Raw genomic sequence first — 16,915 nt, forward strand, 5'->3', positions numbered from 1 at the left:
TATAGTCCCTATATAACGGTACATCCCTATATTCGGTATTTTGATGATTTTTGCCGGATTTTTTCATGGATTTGTCTAAAAATATGTATTTGTTGGTTATAATTGGTTCTAGCTCCGGTGGCGAAACTTTGCATGTATAGGTCCACGTTTTTGTATAGCCCTATATAGCGGTACCTCCCGAAATTTGGTATTTTTATGATTTCCATTACCCTAAGGTGGAGGGTATTAAAAATTCGGCCCGGCCGAACTTAATGTTTTTTTACTTGTTTTTAATTACAGCCAAAAAAACATCGGAAGATACAGCTAAATACCTCTGCCAAATTTTATCGAAATTAGTTTAGATTTGTATATTCCTTCGATATACATCTTCATCCGCTCTTACGGTTATTGTCCATCGTATATGTAATATCTATTCAAATTGGATAGATTTTTTATGTTCAGTCGAATTTTTACATTTTATGAAATTCGGTCCGGTATATCTATTGCTCCATTATAAACATTTTTTATATAATTCTTATTGAAGTCATATCATGCACTATACAGTAGTGTTATTTGGTACTAGAGGTACAAAAGCCTATATCAAATTTGTTAAAAATATATTCAAATTTGGAAATAGTTCCAAAATTGTGATTACCCTAAAGCCATGATACGCATTCACAGTTGGTATGATCTATTTCATAAAAAACCAACATAAAAGTTTTTTCTTACGGGAGTTCTACTATATACGCATGGTGGTGTAGGGTATCATATAGTGCTTTCCAGAACTCAGAATTAAATAATTCTATGAGTACCTCAATTTTTTTTTGACAGTTTTGTACTGTGCATGCCCAGATATTTATTTAATTTTTTTTTTTTTTTTTTGTATTCGCATGGAAACATTTTTTAAGTTGCATGTTGGGGTTAGTAAAATAATGTAAAATGTAAAGTTGTTAACAAATGATAATAAGGATAATAACTTCAAAAAAAAAAAACTTTTGCAATATATCAAAGTACACGATATCGTTCGCAAAAATTAGTATGTTTTGAATGGGGGGTTAGTTGGAAAAACTTCAAGAATAAATCACTACAGACAGTTCAACCTAAGTAGATTTAAGCCATCCATTGCAGAATCGAGTTAATCCATTGCCATAAGCAAATCCTCAAACCTTAGCTGTGGGTCTCTTCTCTAAGGTGATGTTGAAACCATTGGCCATTTTCAAAATAATATCACCCTGCAATTGGAAGTCCTTTTGGGTGCGGGTGGAGCTAACGCGATAGTTGCGTATGATGGTCGAAAGCAACACCTTCAGTTGCAACATGGCAAATTTACGGCCAACACAACTACGTGGTCCAGCACTGAACGGGATGTAAGCGTAATAATGACGATTAGCAGTACGCTCGGGCAAGAAATTGTCGGGATTGAATTTCTCAGGATCGGGATAGATGTCGGCACGACGATGAACAAAGTATTGTAGCAGCACCACAGTGGTACCCTTGGCGATGGTATAGGGTCCAGATTTCAGATTTACATCCTCTTCCGCTTTACGGGCAATCAAGGGGACTGGTGGGAACAAACGCAGTGTCTCGCAAATAACCCGTTCCAAATAGGACATTTGTAAGGTATCGGCGAATGTGCAATCACGATTGAGATCATCACCAAAAATGGCCTGTTGCTCCTCGAAGACACGCTGCTGCACATCCTGATGAATGCCCAGCATACAAAGGGCGAAACTGGAACCGGCTGCTGTGGTATCGTGACCCTGTATTGGGAAGGAAAAATATGGAATTTTTTAGAGAAATTTTGAACATGGAAAAATTGGTTTATTTATATTAAATTGTTAGAAATGGCTAAAAATAGAGACACATGGTTTTGTTTTGGGACAAACTAACCTAAATAGAGGGGTCAGTTTCCTTCTCTACCACATTTTTGAAACATTAGGATTAAGATTTTAAATATATAGTGTCTTCAGCAATATTACTACCAACAATACGAGGACCATGTTGGTGGAGAATTTTAACTCTCAAGTCTGAATTTGCTGCTAATTTTCTTATTGTTTCATCGTCGAATAGCCAGTGCGGATTGTGAAAAATTCCAAGTGGATGTGATTGCAAAATCCTAAAACGGTTTTGGGTTCTCAGGCCAAACTTTGTTAAGACCCTTATGTAGCCTTGGGACAATTTTCATATACAAATATACAAAGAGACCCAAATATTTTGAGATATATTTTGCAAAATTTAATATAGAGGTTTTTAGATTTATAGAGAGCATTGGATACATGAAGTAACGTTGTTAAAAAATATGGGTCATGTCGGTCCAATTTTTGATCATTGATCAGGGGTCGTTGACACTTTTTTCTTAAAACAATCACAATTTCTGATTTGCAATTTCTTGGAAATATTTTATTTAAAAACCGGTCTATATTTTAGCGTTGGTTCAAGATTCAATTGGTCTAGGAGGTCCACTTTTCGATCAGGAGTTCCATGAAAATATTTTATTAAAACCTCTCGGTTTTTAGTCAGGGTTCATTGAAATTATTTTCTTAAAAAACTCATTTTGAAATATTTGATCCGAGAATTTTGGTCTGGAATTCCTATTTTCTGCAAAAAATAATGCAAAATATCAACGATTTTTACTCAGGAGGTCTGTAATATTTTTTGCAATAATCTACAATGTTTGGTGCGAAAATCGTTGAAATCTTTTTCTTTAAAAATCATAATTTTCGATATTCGTTCAAGAGATACTGGAAAATTGTCCCAAAAAATCCTGGATTTAAAAAAGCAACGATTTTAAGTCAGAAGGTCTCTAAAAATATATTCCTGAAAAAATATTCTTAAACAAAAATTTATATTCTTAAAAAAACACAATTTCTGATTTGGAATTTCCTGAATTATTTTATTACAAAAACGACATTTTTTCCGAGACCTTTAGTCAGGAAGCCCTTGAAAAAACTATTTTGAAACGCGTTTAAAATTTTTTTTTTTTTTTTTTTTTTTTTTTTTTTTTTTGAAAAAAATCCCAGAAAATCACAATTTTTACTCAGGAGGTCGTTGAAATTCGGAGATCGTTTAAATCAAATGTTATTCATTCAAGAGACCCTCGGAAATATTTTCAGGAAAAAGCTTAGCTTTATTGTATGGTGGTCCTTGAAAATATTTTCTAAAAAATCAACAATTTTTTGTCAAAGGGGTCCTTGAAAAAATTTCCAAAAAAAAATTGTTTGGAAGAATCTACTTTTGTTGTTTATATTTTCCTTGAACAAGAGTACTGAAAAAATCCACCATTTTTTGGTTCAAGAGATCCCTGAAGTTGAGAAAAAAATCCCCGTCTTACGGTCTGGAGATCCTTGAAAATATATTCCTACACAATTTTTTGTCAAAAGGTTTTTGAAAATATTTTTTTGACTATCTTCGGAAAAATCCACTTTTTTGGTCATATCGTCCTTGAATAAGGCTTTTGAAAAAAACACGATTTTTGATTCAAGATGTCCTTGAAAATATGTTAAAAAATCCTCACTTTATCTTCTGGGGGTCCTTGAAAAGGTGCTTAAAAATATATTCTTAACAAATGAACAGGTGTCTGAATATATTTTCTTAAAGATGTATGCTCGGAAAATTCAAGCCGATATTGAAAAGAATTCTTTAAAAATTCATGATTTTTAGCCAGAATGTCCTTGAAATTATGTTCTCCAAAGTCTTAGTTCTTAGGTTCTTGAAAATATATTATAAATCCTCTCCCACCATCTTACCTCAAACATAATTGTATTGACTTCATCCATCACATCCTTATCGGTCCACTTAATATCGGGATTCTTTTCCATTTCCATCATGGCATCCAACAAAGCCAAACGTCTCTTCTCGCCAATGTCATTTTCATCGATATCATCCAGATCATCGCGCAGACCTTCCTTCTTGGCCGCCTTAGCCTTGAGCTTAGCATCTTCGGCGGTACGATCAACAATACCACGTTCCTCGGCATTAAAGTTCTTCTTACGGTCCTCCACAACTTTGCGTGTCATGCTCAGGATGACGTTCATCAGTTTATTGTCACGCTCACGTAGCTTGGTAAAACTATAGGTGGAATCGAGACGATAGAACAATTTCAGCTGGCGATTATGGATGATGTCACACATGTCCATTACAGCCTGGGCATATTCGGCACTCTTCTCGGTTTCAGGTTGAAGTTTACAGCCCATGGCAGTGGTCAGCAGAATATCAACAGTGGTCTCCGACATGTATTTGTGGCAATCGAACTCTTGGCCCACCTTTGAGGCGAAACGTCCCGACACCGCCTTGGAGTGTTTGACAAATGTGGGCACAAAACTCTTCAGAATGCTTTGATGGAATGTGGGGGCAATCATCTTGCGATGATGACGCCAGTGATGGCCTTTTGAGATCAAGAGACCATTTCCAAACCAGGGCTGGAAGTAACGATATTCCACTGATTTCTCCAAATGTTTATAGCCATTTAAGAAGATTTCCAAATCGGCTGGATTCGTAAGGAACACAATATTCATGTGACCCAATAAGATTCGCACAGTTTCACCACAATCCTTGAAGACCTGGCTTATCAGCTTCAAAATCTGATGATTATTTTGGCCAAATGCCATGTGGCCATTGCCGATGAGGGGCATTTGTTTGGGAGTCGGAATGGTATCCATCAATTGGTAGGCACGAGTATTGCGGCGATAGTATTCATAGAGTATGGCAATAACACCCACTCCGAAGACCAAGCTCAGCCAGGTGCCAGCCGAACTGGTGGCAGCTCCCAAAGGAAGCTGAGAACTTTCCTGTTGTAGTGTTTCCATATTTTTAGTTCACTAAACTAATTCACAATTGTTTTAAATTTTTTCCCTTCCTCTTTGGTAATTTGTATCCTTGTTGCTGTTGTTATATGAAATTTCTTATCCCGATATAACACACTTGGTTTCGTTGTAAACCTCTGTTGTTGCACGGCTCAAGTGGAACTGTCCATGGCAGCCTTAGTTCGTGTTATTATAAGGTTCTGGTCAGACCACTGGATTACATGAAAACTATATTTTCGATGAATATGCAATTCGAAAAATATTGAGTGAATTAATATTTTCTTGCACCTCATTTACAAATGGACATTTGTCCACGACATTTTACAATACGGAATATGCGTTTTTTTGATTTCATTACCCAATCGTTTATTTTGTGATTGTTTTTGTAGCAGACATGCGTTTTTCGTTCGTAATGGTGATAAGTAGTATTTTCCTTTATTGAATTATATTTGCATAGTTTTTTTTTCTTTTTTTGCCAATATGAATAGTATTGAGATATGAAAACGATGACGTTATTTTGAATCCAACGACAATATTTACATCAGCCGTCGAGTGGACTGGTGCCATAAAAACAACAACATGAGAAGTTTTTCGTGGGAAATTTAATTGAATTCAATTCATTATTATACATTGCAACTTACGTGGGAAATGACCTAAACTGTATTCATATGAAATAATACTAAAAAAAGTAAAAGGAAAAAATTGAAATTAAAAAATAATCACCTCTCATCTGCAATATTCTTAACGTTTTCTTCAGACTAATCTTCCGAAACTGAAATTGCCGCAAAGAAGAAAGTCTATAAAAACAAGCAGAAGGAAGCTCTTTTTGGATAAGCAGTAGGTACCATTTGAAGAAAGAAGGCACCTTTCGATAATTTTTTATTATTCATCCGAAATTGCATGATTTGGATATTTTCTGAAAGCATATGTATTTTTTGAAAAGATCGACATTGGAACCTTTATATATTTTGAATCGTTAACCTTTTGAGTCATTCTATATGAATTCAGCTTTGGGTGTATATAGAATTTTATATTGGATGGAAAGGAACTTCATTTCTTAGATTTGAGAGAATACAAGAAGGTTGTAGAAAAAAAAATTATACCAGTAAAAAAAGTCTTAAAGTCGGGCGGGCTGACTTTATGATACCATACACCACTTCACATATTTAGTAGAACTTCACACAAGAAATAAAAGTTTTTATAGGGAATGTGTGAGAATTAAATCATTCCAACTATGATTATAGTTATAATTAAAAGTCCAAAGGAACTAATTTATGAGAGGAATATCCTCCTCTGCATCGATTTCTACTAAAACTGTCTTTTCAATTCGGGTTTGTATTACCCATTTGGTGCACAATTAACTTGAAATCGGATAAAGATAAATGTAGGAGCTATATCCAAATCCGAACTGATCTCGATAAAATTTGGCAAAGGTGTTTTTCTGGTATATTTCCCCAAGTATCGTTACTACGATGTCCATATTACGGCTGTGCAGGGCAAATTCAACAAATCGGATTAAAAAACAGTAAAATTGCAAACAGCTATTTCTTGGCTGTATCTGATATCTTATACCAAATATTATTCTTCTATCGTGCATTTTACGAATTTGAGGGACTTAAACACCAAATCGGATGAAACATATATATATGGGGTATATAGCTATATTTGAACCGATTTTTGATGTGCCAAATGTGCCAAACTTCAGACTGATATTTCGGATGATATTGGCCATTTGGTGCTCAATTAACCCCAAATCGCCCGAAGTTTTATATGGGAGCTATATCCAAATCTGAACCACCAAATTTAAAGCACTTATTTCTAGACTGAATTCGATCGGAAATGCCAAAATTCACACCATTTGGACTGATATTAGCCATTTGGTGCACAAGAAACCTACAATCGGATGAAGATATATATGTTAACTATATCTAAATTAGGACCGATTTTCACCAATTTCAATAGGGTTCGTTCTTGAGCCAAACCAATGTTATTTAGAAAATTTCATCTCAATCGAATAATAAATGCGACCAGCATTTTGTTTCCAAACATACATGGACAGACGGACGGACATGCATAAATCGACTCAAAATGTGATTCTTTGCTGATCACCAAAGGAACTAAGGGTCTATCTCGTTTCCTTCTCATCGTTGCAAACAAATGCTCAAAGACATAATACCCATACCACTATGTGGTGTAGGGTATAAATATATATGGGATGTATAGCTATATCTGAACCGATTTCCACCAAATTTTACATACTTGTTTCTACACTCAATTTGGTCGTATGTGCCAAATTCCATTTGATTTGGGCCAATATTACACGTTTGGTGCACAATAAAAGGCAAATCGGACGAAGATATATATGGAAACTATATCCAAATCTGAACCGATCTCGATAAAATTAAGCAAGAGTATTTCTGAGTTGTATTTATTATATTTCCCCAAATATCGTTATTACCGGGTGCATATTACTGCTGCGGAGGACAAAAATAATAAATCGGATGACAAAATATATGAGAGCTATAGCTATATCTAAACCGGTTTCAATCAAATTTGGCATACTTATTTTCAGGCCCAATCTGGTTGTATATGTAAAATTCCATACTATTTCGGCTGATATTACACGTTTGGTGCACCAAAAAAAAAAACAAACCGGACGAAGATATATATGTGATATATATCTAAATTTTGAACGATTATCTCCAATTTCGATCAGGTTCGTCCTTGGGTCAAACAAATAATTTGTGCAAAATGTTATCTGGATCGAGAAATAAATGCCACGTGTACATTGTTTACAAAAATACATGGACAGACGGACATGCTAAATCGACTCAGAATGTGATTCTATGCAGATCATAAAAAGGAACTATGGGTCTATCTCGTTTCCTTTTGCCTGTTACAAACAAATGGACAAAGACATAATACCCTGAACATCTTGTGGTGTAGGGTATAGAAAGTTCGACGCGGCCGAACTTTAAAAACCCTCCACCAAATGGAAAGAATTTGGAAATTTTCAAACTAAAAAAATCCCTGAACAATTCTGATTTTGTCATAGCCATTATAGTATTCAAATACGAAATTTCAAACAATTTTGGTGAATAATGTCGCCAAAACATCAAAATATCGAAAACCGAAGAACGAAGACCTGTGTCTGCATAGACAATTTTTTGTCATAGACTGCAGCACCCAAAAGGAAGTTTAAATAATAAATTTTAAACAATTACGGTGAATAATTTAGTTTAAATCATCAAAATGTCGAATATAGGGAGGTACCGATATATAGGGCCTATACGAAGACCTGGATTTCTGTCACAGGTTGTATTACTCGTTATGAAGTGCAAATACGAAGTTTGAAATAATTCCGGTGAATAATATAGCAAATACTATCAAAATACCGAATATAGGGAGGTATCGATCTAGGGGGCTATACGAAGACGTGGACCTGCTTAGATAATTTTATGTCACAAGATATAGTGTCCATTATAATGTAGGTAAAATCAACAAAATACCGAATATAGGGAGGCTATACGAAGGCCTAGACCTGCATTGGTAATTTTCTGTCACAGATTGTAGTACTCGTCAAGTGGTACTTGAAGGAGGTCCTATTTTCCGATAAAAATCCACGATTTTTGACCTAGTTGTCCTTCCACGATATTTCACACACACACACATATTCACTATTTTGATCTAGAACCTGAATATATTTTCATAAAAAATCAACAATTTTTGATCTGGAAGACCTTGCAACTATTTTCATTAAAAATTCTCAATTTCAATAACCAAACCACCTTTTTTGTTATTATTTGAAAAAAAAAGTAAAACTTTTTGGTCATGAGGTCCTCAAACATATTTTGTTTAAATAATTGACGATTTTCTGAAAATTGCTGGAGTTTTCGTTTTAAGAATCCGCGATATTAAGTCGCAGATCCTTTAAAAAATTGTCAAAAAACTACGATTTTTGTTCAAAGAAAAATTCTTGATACACAACATTTTTTAGAGGAAGTTCTTGAAAATTTCTAGAAAACCTTAACAGTTATTAAAGGAAAATCAAATATTTTTTCTTTAGGAGGTCCTAGACTTTTTTTAAATAGCCGCGATTCATTTTGGAAAAAAACAATAAAGCATTCAGAAGTAAATTTATTTGTACGCTACTATTTTTGTAGATAGAGATAAAAATAAGCATGATTTTAATAAATGAATATTTAAATATTTATTATGAATAAATCAAAATTTCAAATTTAAAAATTCAAAATTTAAATGACCCTATAAAAACTTTTTACAAATACCTACAATAAACGCTGTCGCCTCTTTCCGTGCAACATTAGTTTTGAGTACAAGGAGGTACAACCTGTCAAAGGTTCTTTGGCTTCTCTTCTCTTTTGTTATATTTGTTTTTTGTGAAAGTGAAATCTATGCAAATTCAATTCACAAAGCAGAACATTAAACGCGAGGTAGCAAATCTACTTCCGCTCGAATAATGAAATTGACGACCACAGGATGTTAATGAACAAAAACTACAAAATCCAACAATTAAATCGAGAACTTAAAGAATCCAAGTAAAAGAACGAAAAAGAAAAGAAAGAACAACAAGTGTCGGTTGCTTAAAGAATACGACAGGCAGACAGACATACGAGCTTCGAAATATCATTGTTTCTACCCAAAAGAAAAAAGTAAAACGCGCAAAGACAATGGTCTGGCAACAACAATGCTAGGATACCATTTGAACCGAACCTCAATACTCTGTGGCACACTTGTTCACCCTCCCCGTTGGATGAAAATGGAAACCGAAGATCTTTTGTCCAAATGCTAAAATAAATCGCACCGGAAATAAATTAAGATGAATGAGAATCAATTTGAATGAATTTCATTTCGTTTTCATTTGAATGAAGCAAAACCACAAAAAATTAAATTTTGCATTGTTCCAACAACAATAGATAAATCAATTGAAAAGTAGGAAATGAAATGGTACATCGGTTTGTGCAAATTTCTATTGTCGTAATTGCACGTGTTTAAAGTGTGGGCGTACTTGACGACTTTTTGAATACCGAAACGATCAATCAAGTGAAAATATTGGGATCATAGATTTTTATGAGAAGTGAGATGTTTTTTGAATTGTATTTTATTAAATTTAGAAATTCACTTTCCATTGGTAGTAAGAATCTTTAAATATATCATTTTTATGCCCTCCGCCATAGAGGGCATATAAAATTTGTTGTGTTTGTCGACGTAATCATTCAATACATACAGGGTAGGATGAAAAAACTGCAATCAACTTCAGACTGCTGTCATTTCTAAGCCACTCGTCCAACAGCTGTTAAAATTATTCCATTGACAGCTCATTATATTGTTTTCAAGCGTACAAAAGCATTTTGGTGAGAATTTTCCAGAAAAACAGTTATTCGTGATGGAATTTAAGCGTGATAGTGTGATTTCTTTATATTTGCCTTAAATATTTTAATGTGAATAAATCTTTTGTGTTTCGTATCATCGCTCGTTACCGTCATACTGGTAGCGTAGCCCGACGTCAAGGAAGAAGTGGACGGAAGAAAACGTCAACATTGGCAGAAATGGTTCGACAATTAAAAAGCGACTTGATCGAACCCGAGTCGCAGTGGCAGAAAAAATGGCTCGTGAACTGAACATATCGCAATATTCCATTCGGCGAATATTGAAAAATGAGCTCGGGACAAAAAGTGCAGGAACTTACACCGCAACAGAATGAAAATAGACTCAAAAGAGCTAAAGAGTTGCTTCGCTTGGGCGAAAGTGGTGAACTGCCGAACTTGGTCTTCTCTGATGAGAAAACATTCGTTATACCAAGAAGTCAGCTGAAAATGTGCACCTTCGGTTGGCCACCAGAACTCAAGCGCCGTCCATGGTGATGGTGTGGGCCGCCATAAAAGCCGATGGTCGCTCGCCGCTCGTATTAATTGACATCAGAATAAATTCCGAATATTATCACGAAAATATTGTGGAGGGTGTATTGGACACGCAAACATTTTGGCCGCAGACCTTGGAGATTCCAACATGACTCAGCACCATCGCACTCAGCACGCGCCACCCAAGAATGGTTACAAAAAGAGGTTGCTCGCTTCATTTCCAGCGAACCAAAATCTCCAGATACCAATCCGTTGGACTATCGTGTCTGGAGTATTTTGGAAAACAAGGTAGAAATTAAAAATAACAAAGTGTCGATTACCTAAAGCAAGCGCTTCACCGGGAATGGGCAAAATGGCCGCAGAGCAACATTCGGACAGCGTGTGATGTTTTCATTGGCCGTTTGAAGGCTATAATTCGTGCCAAAAGTGACCAATTCGAACAAATCCAAACTTATTCTAAAATTTAATGCTATTTCCGCCATATTTTGCTTTCTTCAATAAAATTAAAAAAAATGTAAAAATTGTGGCGTTTGACTCTGTTGCAGTTTTTTTATCTCACCCTGTATGTCGTTTGATACGGTCAAAACGTGCCTCATCGAAATAACGGTTTCAAACCCAAGGCCTTTGGACCAAATCTGTTACTGGACATTTGGAGTCGATCTAGCGATGTCCGTCCGTCTGGCTTTTGCGCACGATAGCTCACGAGGGAGTATCCGATTCAGTCCAAACTTTGTGCATCGTAATATAATTATCAAACTTAGATCGAGTTCGGAGATGGACAATGTCGGTCCACTCCCCCAAAAAAGGTAGACATTTTCAAAAAAAATATTTTACTGCACAGAAAGAGAACGGATTGGTCGATTTTGCTCCAACTTTGCATATTATATGTGATGTAAGAGTCCGATTGTTCTCAAATTGCACACACCACAATACTTTTATTTACCTGAAGTCTGGGGTAAAGATGGAGTATCCCATTTTTTCTACTAACACAAGTTCTACTTTGAAGATGGGATATATCGGCCCACTGCTTCTGGCACCTCTCCCACATGGGGTCAAAATTTTGAATATTCATGAAGCTCATAAAACGCGAAATTAACATCCGATTCCATTCAGATTTGTTACATCTCTATATTTCCATCAACACAATAGAGATCGGACCATTTTTTCTGGCACCTCTCCCACATAAGGTTCAATATTTTTACTAACACAAGATCCGTTGTGAAGATGATATATATCTGCGAAACCTTTCTGGTACCTTAACACAAAGGGTCATAATTTTCGATACTTTTATCTGTTATAACTTGTGAAACAAGTCAGCGATTCTTTACAACTTGCTATATCTAAATGTTTCTCAAAAGCAGAAACCCGAGACGAATATGTAATTTGTAATTTCGCATACATTTAGATATGAATATTCGATTTTATTCTCATTTTTTCCATAGCAATATTTTCATTTATATTATATGAAGCATGAAAATGGGATACTTTCGGTGGACTATATCTGGTCCCTCACGCACATTTTTACATTTCCCCCTAATAATCTTAGCCTCAATACTCGTAGATATGTACATACAAAATCTAACTTTATTTTTCAAGTGAAATTTCAAAATTTTCAGGAAAATCTGGTTAGCAGTTTTTGAGTCTATAAATTACAAACAAACCAGCAAACGTACAAAAATGTTCCTCTTTTATAGATATAGATTCCAACATCTAACAAATCCAACAATTGCCTAGTCCAAAAAGTATGCTTTATTTTTATTGCAACGCATAATTTTAGTTGTCCGACCGAATAACTAGTACATATTAAAATTACTAACTTCGGCGAATATTATTTATATTAAATATTTTATTTGATAATATTCTTCTACCACAGTGACAACATTAAAGGGACAAAACCATGGAGATCGGCGATTCGCATCAAATTTTCATTTTAAGATCTTTGAATAAATAAAATGGTAAAATTGAATAAATAAAAATATATTCATATTCCATCAATTACAGCCGAATATTTGAATAGCCTATTATTCTTCATGATCCGCAAAGTATGCTTTAAAATAGTTAATAAGAACATATTCCTCATACACACAGCATTGCCAACTTGGAGTTCGGTTCAATCGCATTGCCATAAACAATTTACTTATTTTTAAGAAGTCTTCAAACTTAAAGGAATTTTGTTAAAACTTGACTTTTGGAGCCTGAAAAAAAACTAGTAAAATTTGATTGCAAAATTAAACGAAATTTAAAAATATAGCATTTTTTCCAAAAACGTTTAATACATATTGTACTAAAAGGTAGTATATCTTCGTGCAATTGGTTGAAATATGAAGAAGGCAGCGCGATATGTTTCTAGTTCCCTTAGGTGATCTCTATTGAAACACATTTTGAGTTGATTTATGCATGTACGGCAGCCTCTGCATTTGTTTAAGCAAAGTACAGGTCGTATTTACTGTAAGATTGTTATGAGATGCACAGTTCATTTGTTAGGCCCAAAGGCTAACCCTATTGAACTTGGTGATAGCACTGAGCGACAATTTGCTGCTCAAGCATTTTGCTTTATACTTCGCAAAAAGGAGGGACAATATTGTTCTTTAATATTGCTGCTTACCCAAGAAACGCCAACCCATATAAATTTCCATCATAGGACCATAAGCATAATTTAATACAGAGCTGCCGAGCATTGGATGTATTCGTCTCTTGAGGAAGCGAGATAGACCCAAAGTTACTTTTGAGGATCTTCATTGAATCACTATCTGAGTCGATTTATAAGACCTTCAGTCTGTCCATGTATTTTTGTGAAAAAGAAGGTCGGATTTAGTATCCGCTTGAAATGAATTCTTCCAACCAATATTTGTTTGGCCCAAAGACGAACCCTATTGAAATTGGTGAGAATCGGTTAAAATGTAAATGTGGATCCCACCACCAAACGGCTAATATTTGTCCAAATGACCTGAATTTTGGCACATCCCATTGAATTCATCCCAAAAATAGGTACTTCAAATTTGGTGAAAATCGGTGCACATATAGCTATAGCTCCCATATATATTAATTTCATCCGATTTGGGGTTTTAAGTCCCTCACATGCGTAATATGCACTCCACAACATTGATATTTGGCACCAGATATCAGATACAGCTCAAAAAAAGTGCCTTAATTTGGTCAAAATCAGTTCGGATTTGGATATAGCTCCCATATATATCTTTATCCGATATCAGGTTTATTGTGCACCAAATGGCTAATATAAGCCCAAATGAACTGAATATTGGCAACTCCGTCCAAATTCATAGTAGAAACAAGAACTTGTTTAGTGAAAATCGGATCAGATATAGCTATAGCGCCCACATATATGATATTTGTTAGAGGATATAAGATATAGCTCTATCGAGATCGGTTTAAATTTGTATATACCTTCGATATACCTCCGATTTTATGGTTATTGCTCGCTGGATAGATTTTTTCAATTCAGCCGAATTTTTCCATTTGGTAAAACTCGGTCCGGTATTTTTATTGCTACAATAATTTTTATACCCTACAACACTATGTGTTGGGGGTATTATAAGTTTGATTGGGCCAAAAATTATGTAACACCTCGAAATATTGATTTCCCACATAGGAAAGTATATATGGATCTTCCTATCTCGCCGAGTTGAGTCGATCTAGCTATGTATGTCCGTCCGTCCGTCTGTCCGTCTGTCCATGTTAATTTGTAATCACTCTACAGGTCGCAATTATGGCCCGATCTTCACGAAATTTAGAATGGAGGTGGGGCTAGGGTCAGAATAGAACCCTATTTCTTTTGGAGATGATCGCATAATATTTAGGGGCCGAAATGGACCAAAAACTGAAAAAATGTCGGATTTTGCAGTAGCTATACAGGTCGCAATTATAAACCAATCAACGAGGAACTTCACATATAGCTAGAGTTTAGGGCGGGGTAGAAGCCTACCAATTTGGGTGGTCATCGGATAATATTTAGCGGGTAAAATAGACCATATCTTTTGTGTTGAAAAATTCAAAATTTTTCATTAAACCGCGAATATTTTAAATCGCGGCGAAATCACAAAGCCATGACAAGGTTACTCCTGATCTTTACATTGGATGGATGATGATGAACATCCAACAAATCGGATATATAGCAAAATATGTGCGATATATATGTCTATCAAAGAAGATATGCTTGAAAGATCTCTTATATGTCGAGAACGGCTTAACTGATTTCGACAGTTCTCATTAATTCAGAATGGCCTCTTGGCAGGAAAGAAACAACGTCTAAAAAATCGCATAAAAATAACTCTCTAAAGATGAAAATATTTATTTTGTAACATTTTCTTATATTTTTTTCAGTTTTGTCACATTTTTGGCATATTTTCATTTTGAATTAAACATTTGGTAATATTTCTACAGCTAATAAAACTAAGTAGTTAGGATGTCAGGATATCATATACAGATCGCATTTATGGCCTGATCCTTACGAAATTTTGCATGGGGATAAGATGAGGGTCAGAATAGAAGCCTACTCTTTTTGGAGATGATCGATGATGGGAAATATTGGTTCCAGATCTAGGAAGACCAACATCTTCCAATAAATTGGAAATGAGGAAATTAGTTAAAGTTGCTTTTATTCGAAAATTAGAGAACGTAACCTGATGGTTTTCTTTTATTATTTGTCACAATATCTTGTGGAATTCTTCCGAGTATCTCGCCTATATAAACTGTATCGTTTATTATTATTATAGGACTGTAGCCTTTGCTTACTTGTTTTTAGATAATTTTTATCGAAGTCATATCATGCACTATAAAGCAATGTTATTTGGCACTAGAGGTACAAAAGCCTCCATCAAATTTGTTGAAAATCGATTAAGAGTTGGATATAGTACCCAAATTGTGATAACCCTGAAGAGGCGGTATTCATTCGAATAAGGTTCATAGTTGGTATGATCTACTTCACATAAATTCCCAATATAAACTTACGGGAACTCTACTAAATACGCATAGTGGTGTAGGGTATCATATGGTCGGCCCTGCCGGATTTTTGACCTTTCCTTACTTTTTTCTTAAATAAATCTAAAATGTCCCATATTGTTCTACCCCAAGATCGATAGCTCCAGACAAAAAACAAGTAAAAATAAGCAGCCAAATTCGGGCACTTCAGACTTTTAATACCATTACCACCATACCATTTGGAAAGAACTTGAACATTTTCAAAAAATCTAAAAAATACCGCTTACATGAAAAGCGTTATACGGGGGCAAATACGAAATTTGAAACAATTCCTCTTAATAATGCATCTAAAATCATCAAAATACCGAATATCTGGAGGGGCCTACTGGCAAAATGTTGGCCTTTTGTCATAATTCTTTTGGAAAAAAAAAGCGTGATTACAACAGACAGACAGGCTCTAGAATCTCTATGCTCTAGAATCTACTTAGAATTTTGCTCTGATCTAAAATATACATACTATGAAGGGTCTATCATGAGAATTTCAAGGAGTTACAAACGAAATTACAAAGTTAATATACCCTCCATAGAACGATAAGATAAGCTAAATGTTTTGAATACATCTACAAATTTACAATTTTGGTGGAGGTTCGGGAATGGAATTTGTGTAATATCTCTTGTACTCGGAAAGTTGGGCTTGTTTTCTTATCGTTCAAATGGTCCATCCGCTTAGTCCAATTTTGACATACTATTTCCAACATTTCAGACGGTATCTCACTAATAAATGCTTTAATGTTGTCTTCCTATGCGTCAATTAAAGCGGGTTCGTTTGTATAGATATGAATCTTAACATGGCCCAACAAAAATGGTGTAAAAGTGTTAAATCACACGATCTTTTAGGCGGCAAATTGACCAGTCTTAAACGTTAAATGTTCTTTGAACTAGCTTCTCAAAAATCCAATGTTACCGTCTTATTGAAACCACATGTCACGAAAGTTAAACTCTTTCATTGTGGGTTTAAAGACGAGTATATTTGAAAATATATAAAATTCTGCAAGATTGTTAATTTCGGATAGTAATAATTTGGTCCCTCCAAGATATGCAACTGTCTTGCCTTCTTTTTCTAGAGAATTATTACATTTTCCTTCAAGCCAAATACAATTTCATGCCAATTTTTAAGAAATTATTAATTAAAAATGTAAAAATGTGATAGTGTCTATCTGGCTTTCCCTTTCACTGCAAATTTCAGATCATTAAGCTCGTCTCGAAAGAGAAATCAAACACGTAAACATGTTTTGTTATTGTTTATTTGTTTATATT

At 34.9% G+C, this 16,915-nt stretch overlaps 1 protein-coding gene across 1 annotated transcript; it reads right to left on the reverse strand.

Moving 5' to 3' along the window:
- Positions 1-977: 977 nt before the first annotated feature.
- LOC101887550 (cytochrome P450 4g1) lies at positions 978-4,963 on the reverse strand. The gene is made up of 2 exons (XM_005176292.4): positions 3,726-4,963; positions 978-1,739 (listed from the first exon to the last, which is right to left on the reverse strand). Exons 1-2 carry the CDS (start codon positions 4,782-4,784, stop codon positions 1,140-1,142), a joined length of 1,659 nt encoding a protein of 552 aa, XP_005176349.1. The 5' UTR covers positions 4,785-4,963; the 3' UTR covers positions 978-1,139.
- Between the last annotated feature and the right edge of the window lie 11,952 nt (positions 4,964-16,915).

The sequence above is a fragment of the Musca domestica genome, unplaced genomic scaffold (genome assembly GCF_030504385.1).
Source record: "Musca domestica strain aabys unplaced genomic scaffold, Musca_domestica.polishedcontigs.V.1.1 2, whole genome shotgun sequence".
Classification (NCBI taxonomy): Eukaryota; Metazoa; Arthropoda; class Insecta; order Diptera; family Muscidae; genus Musca; species Musca domestica.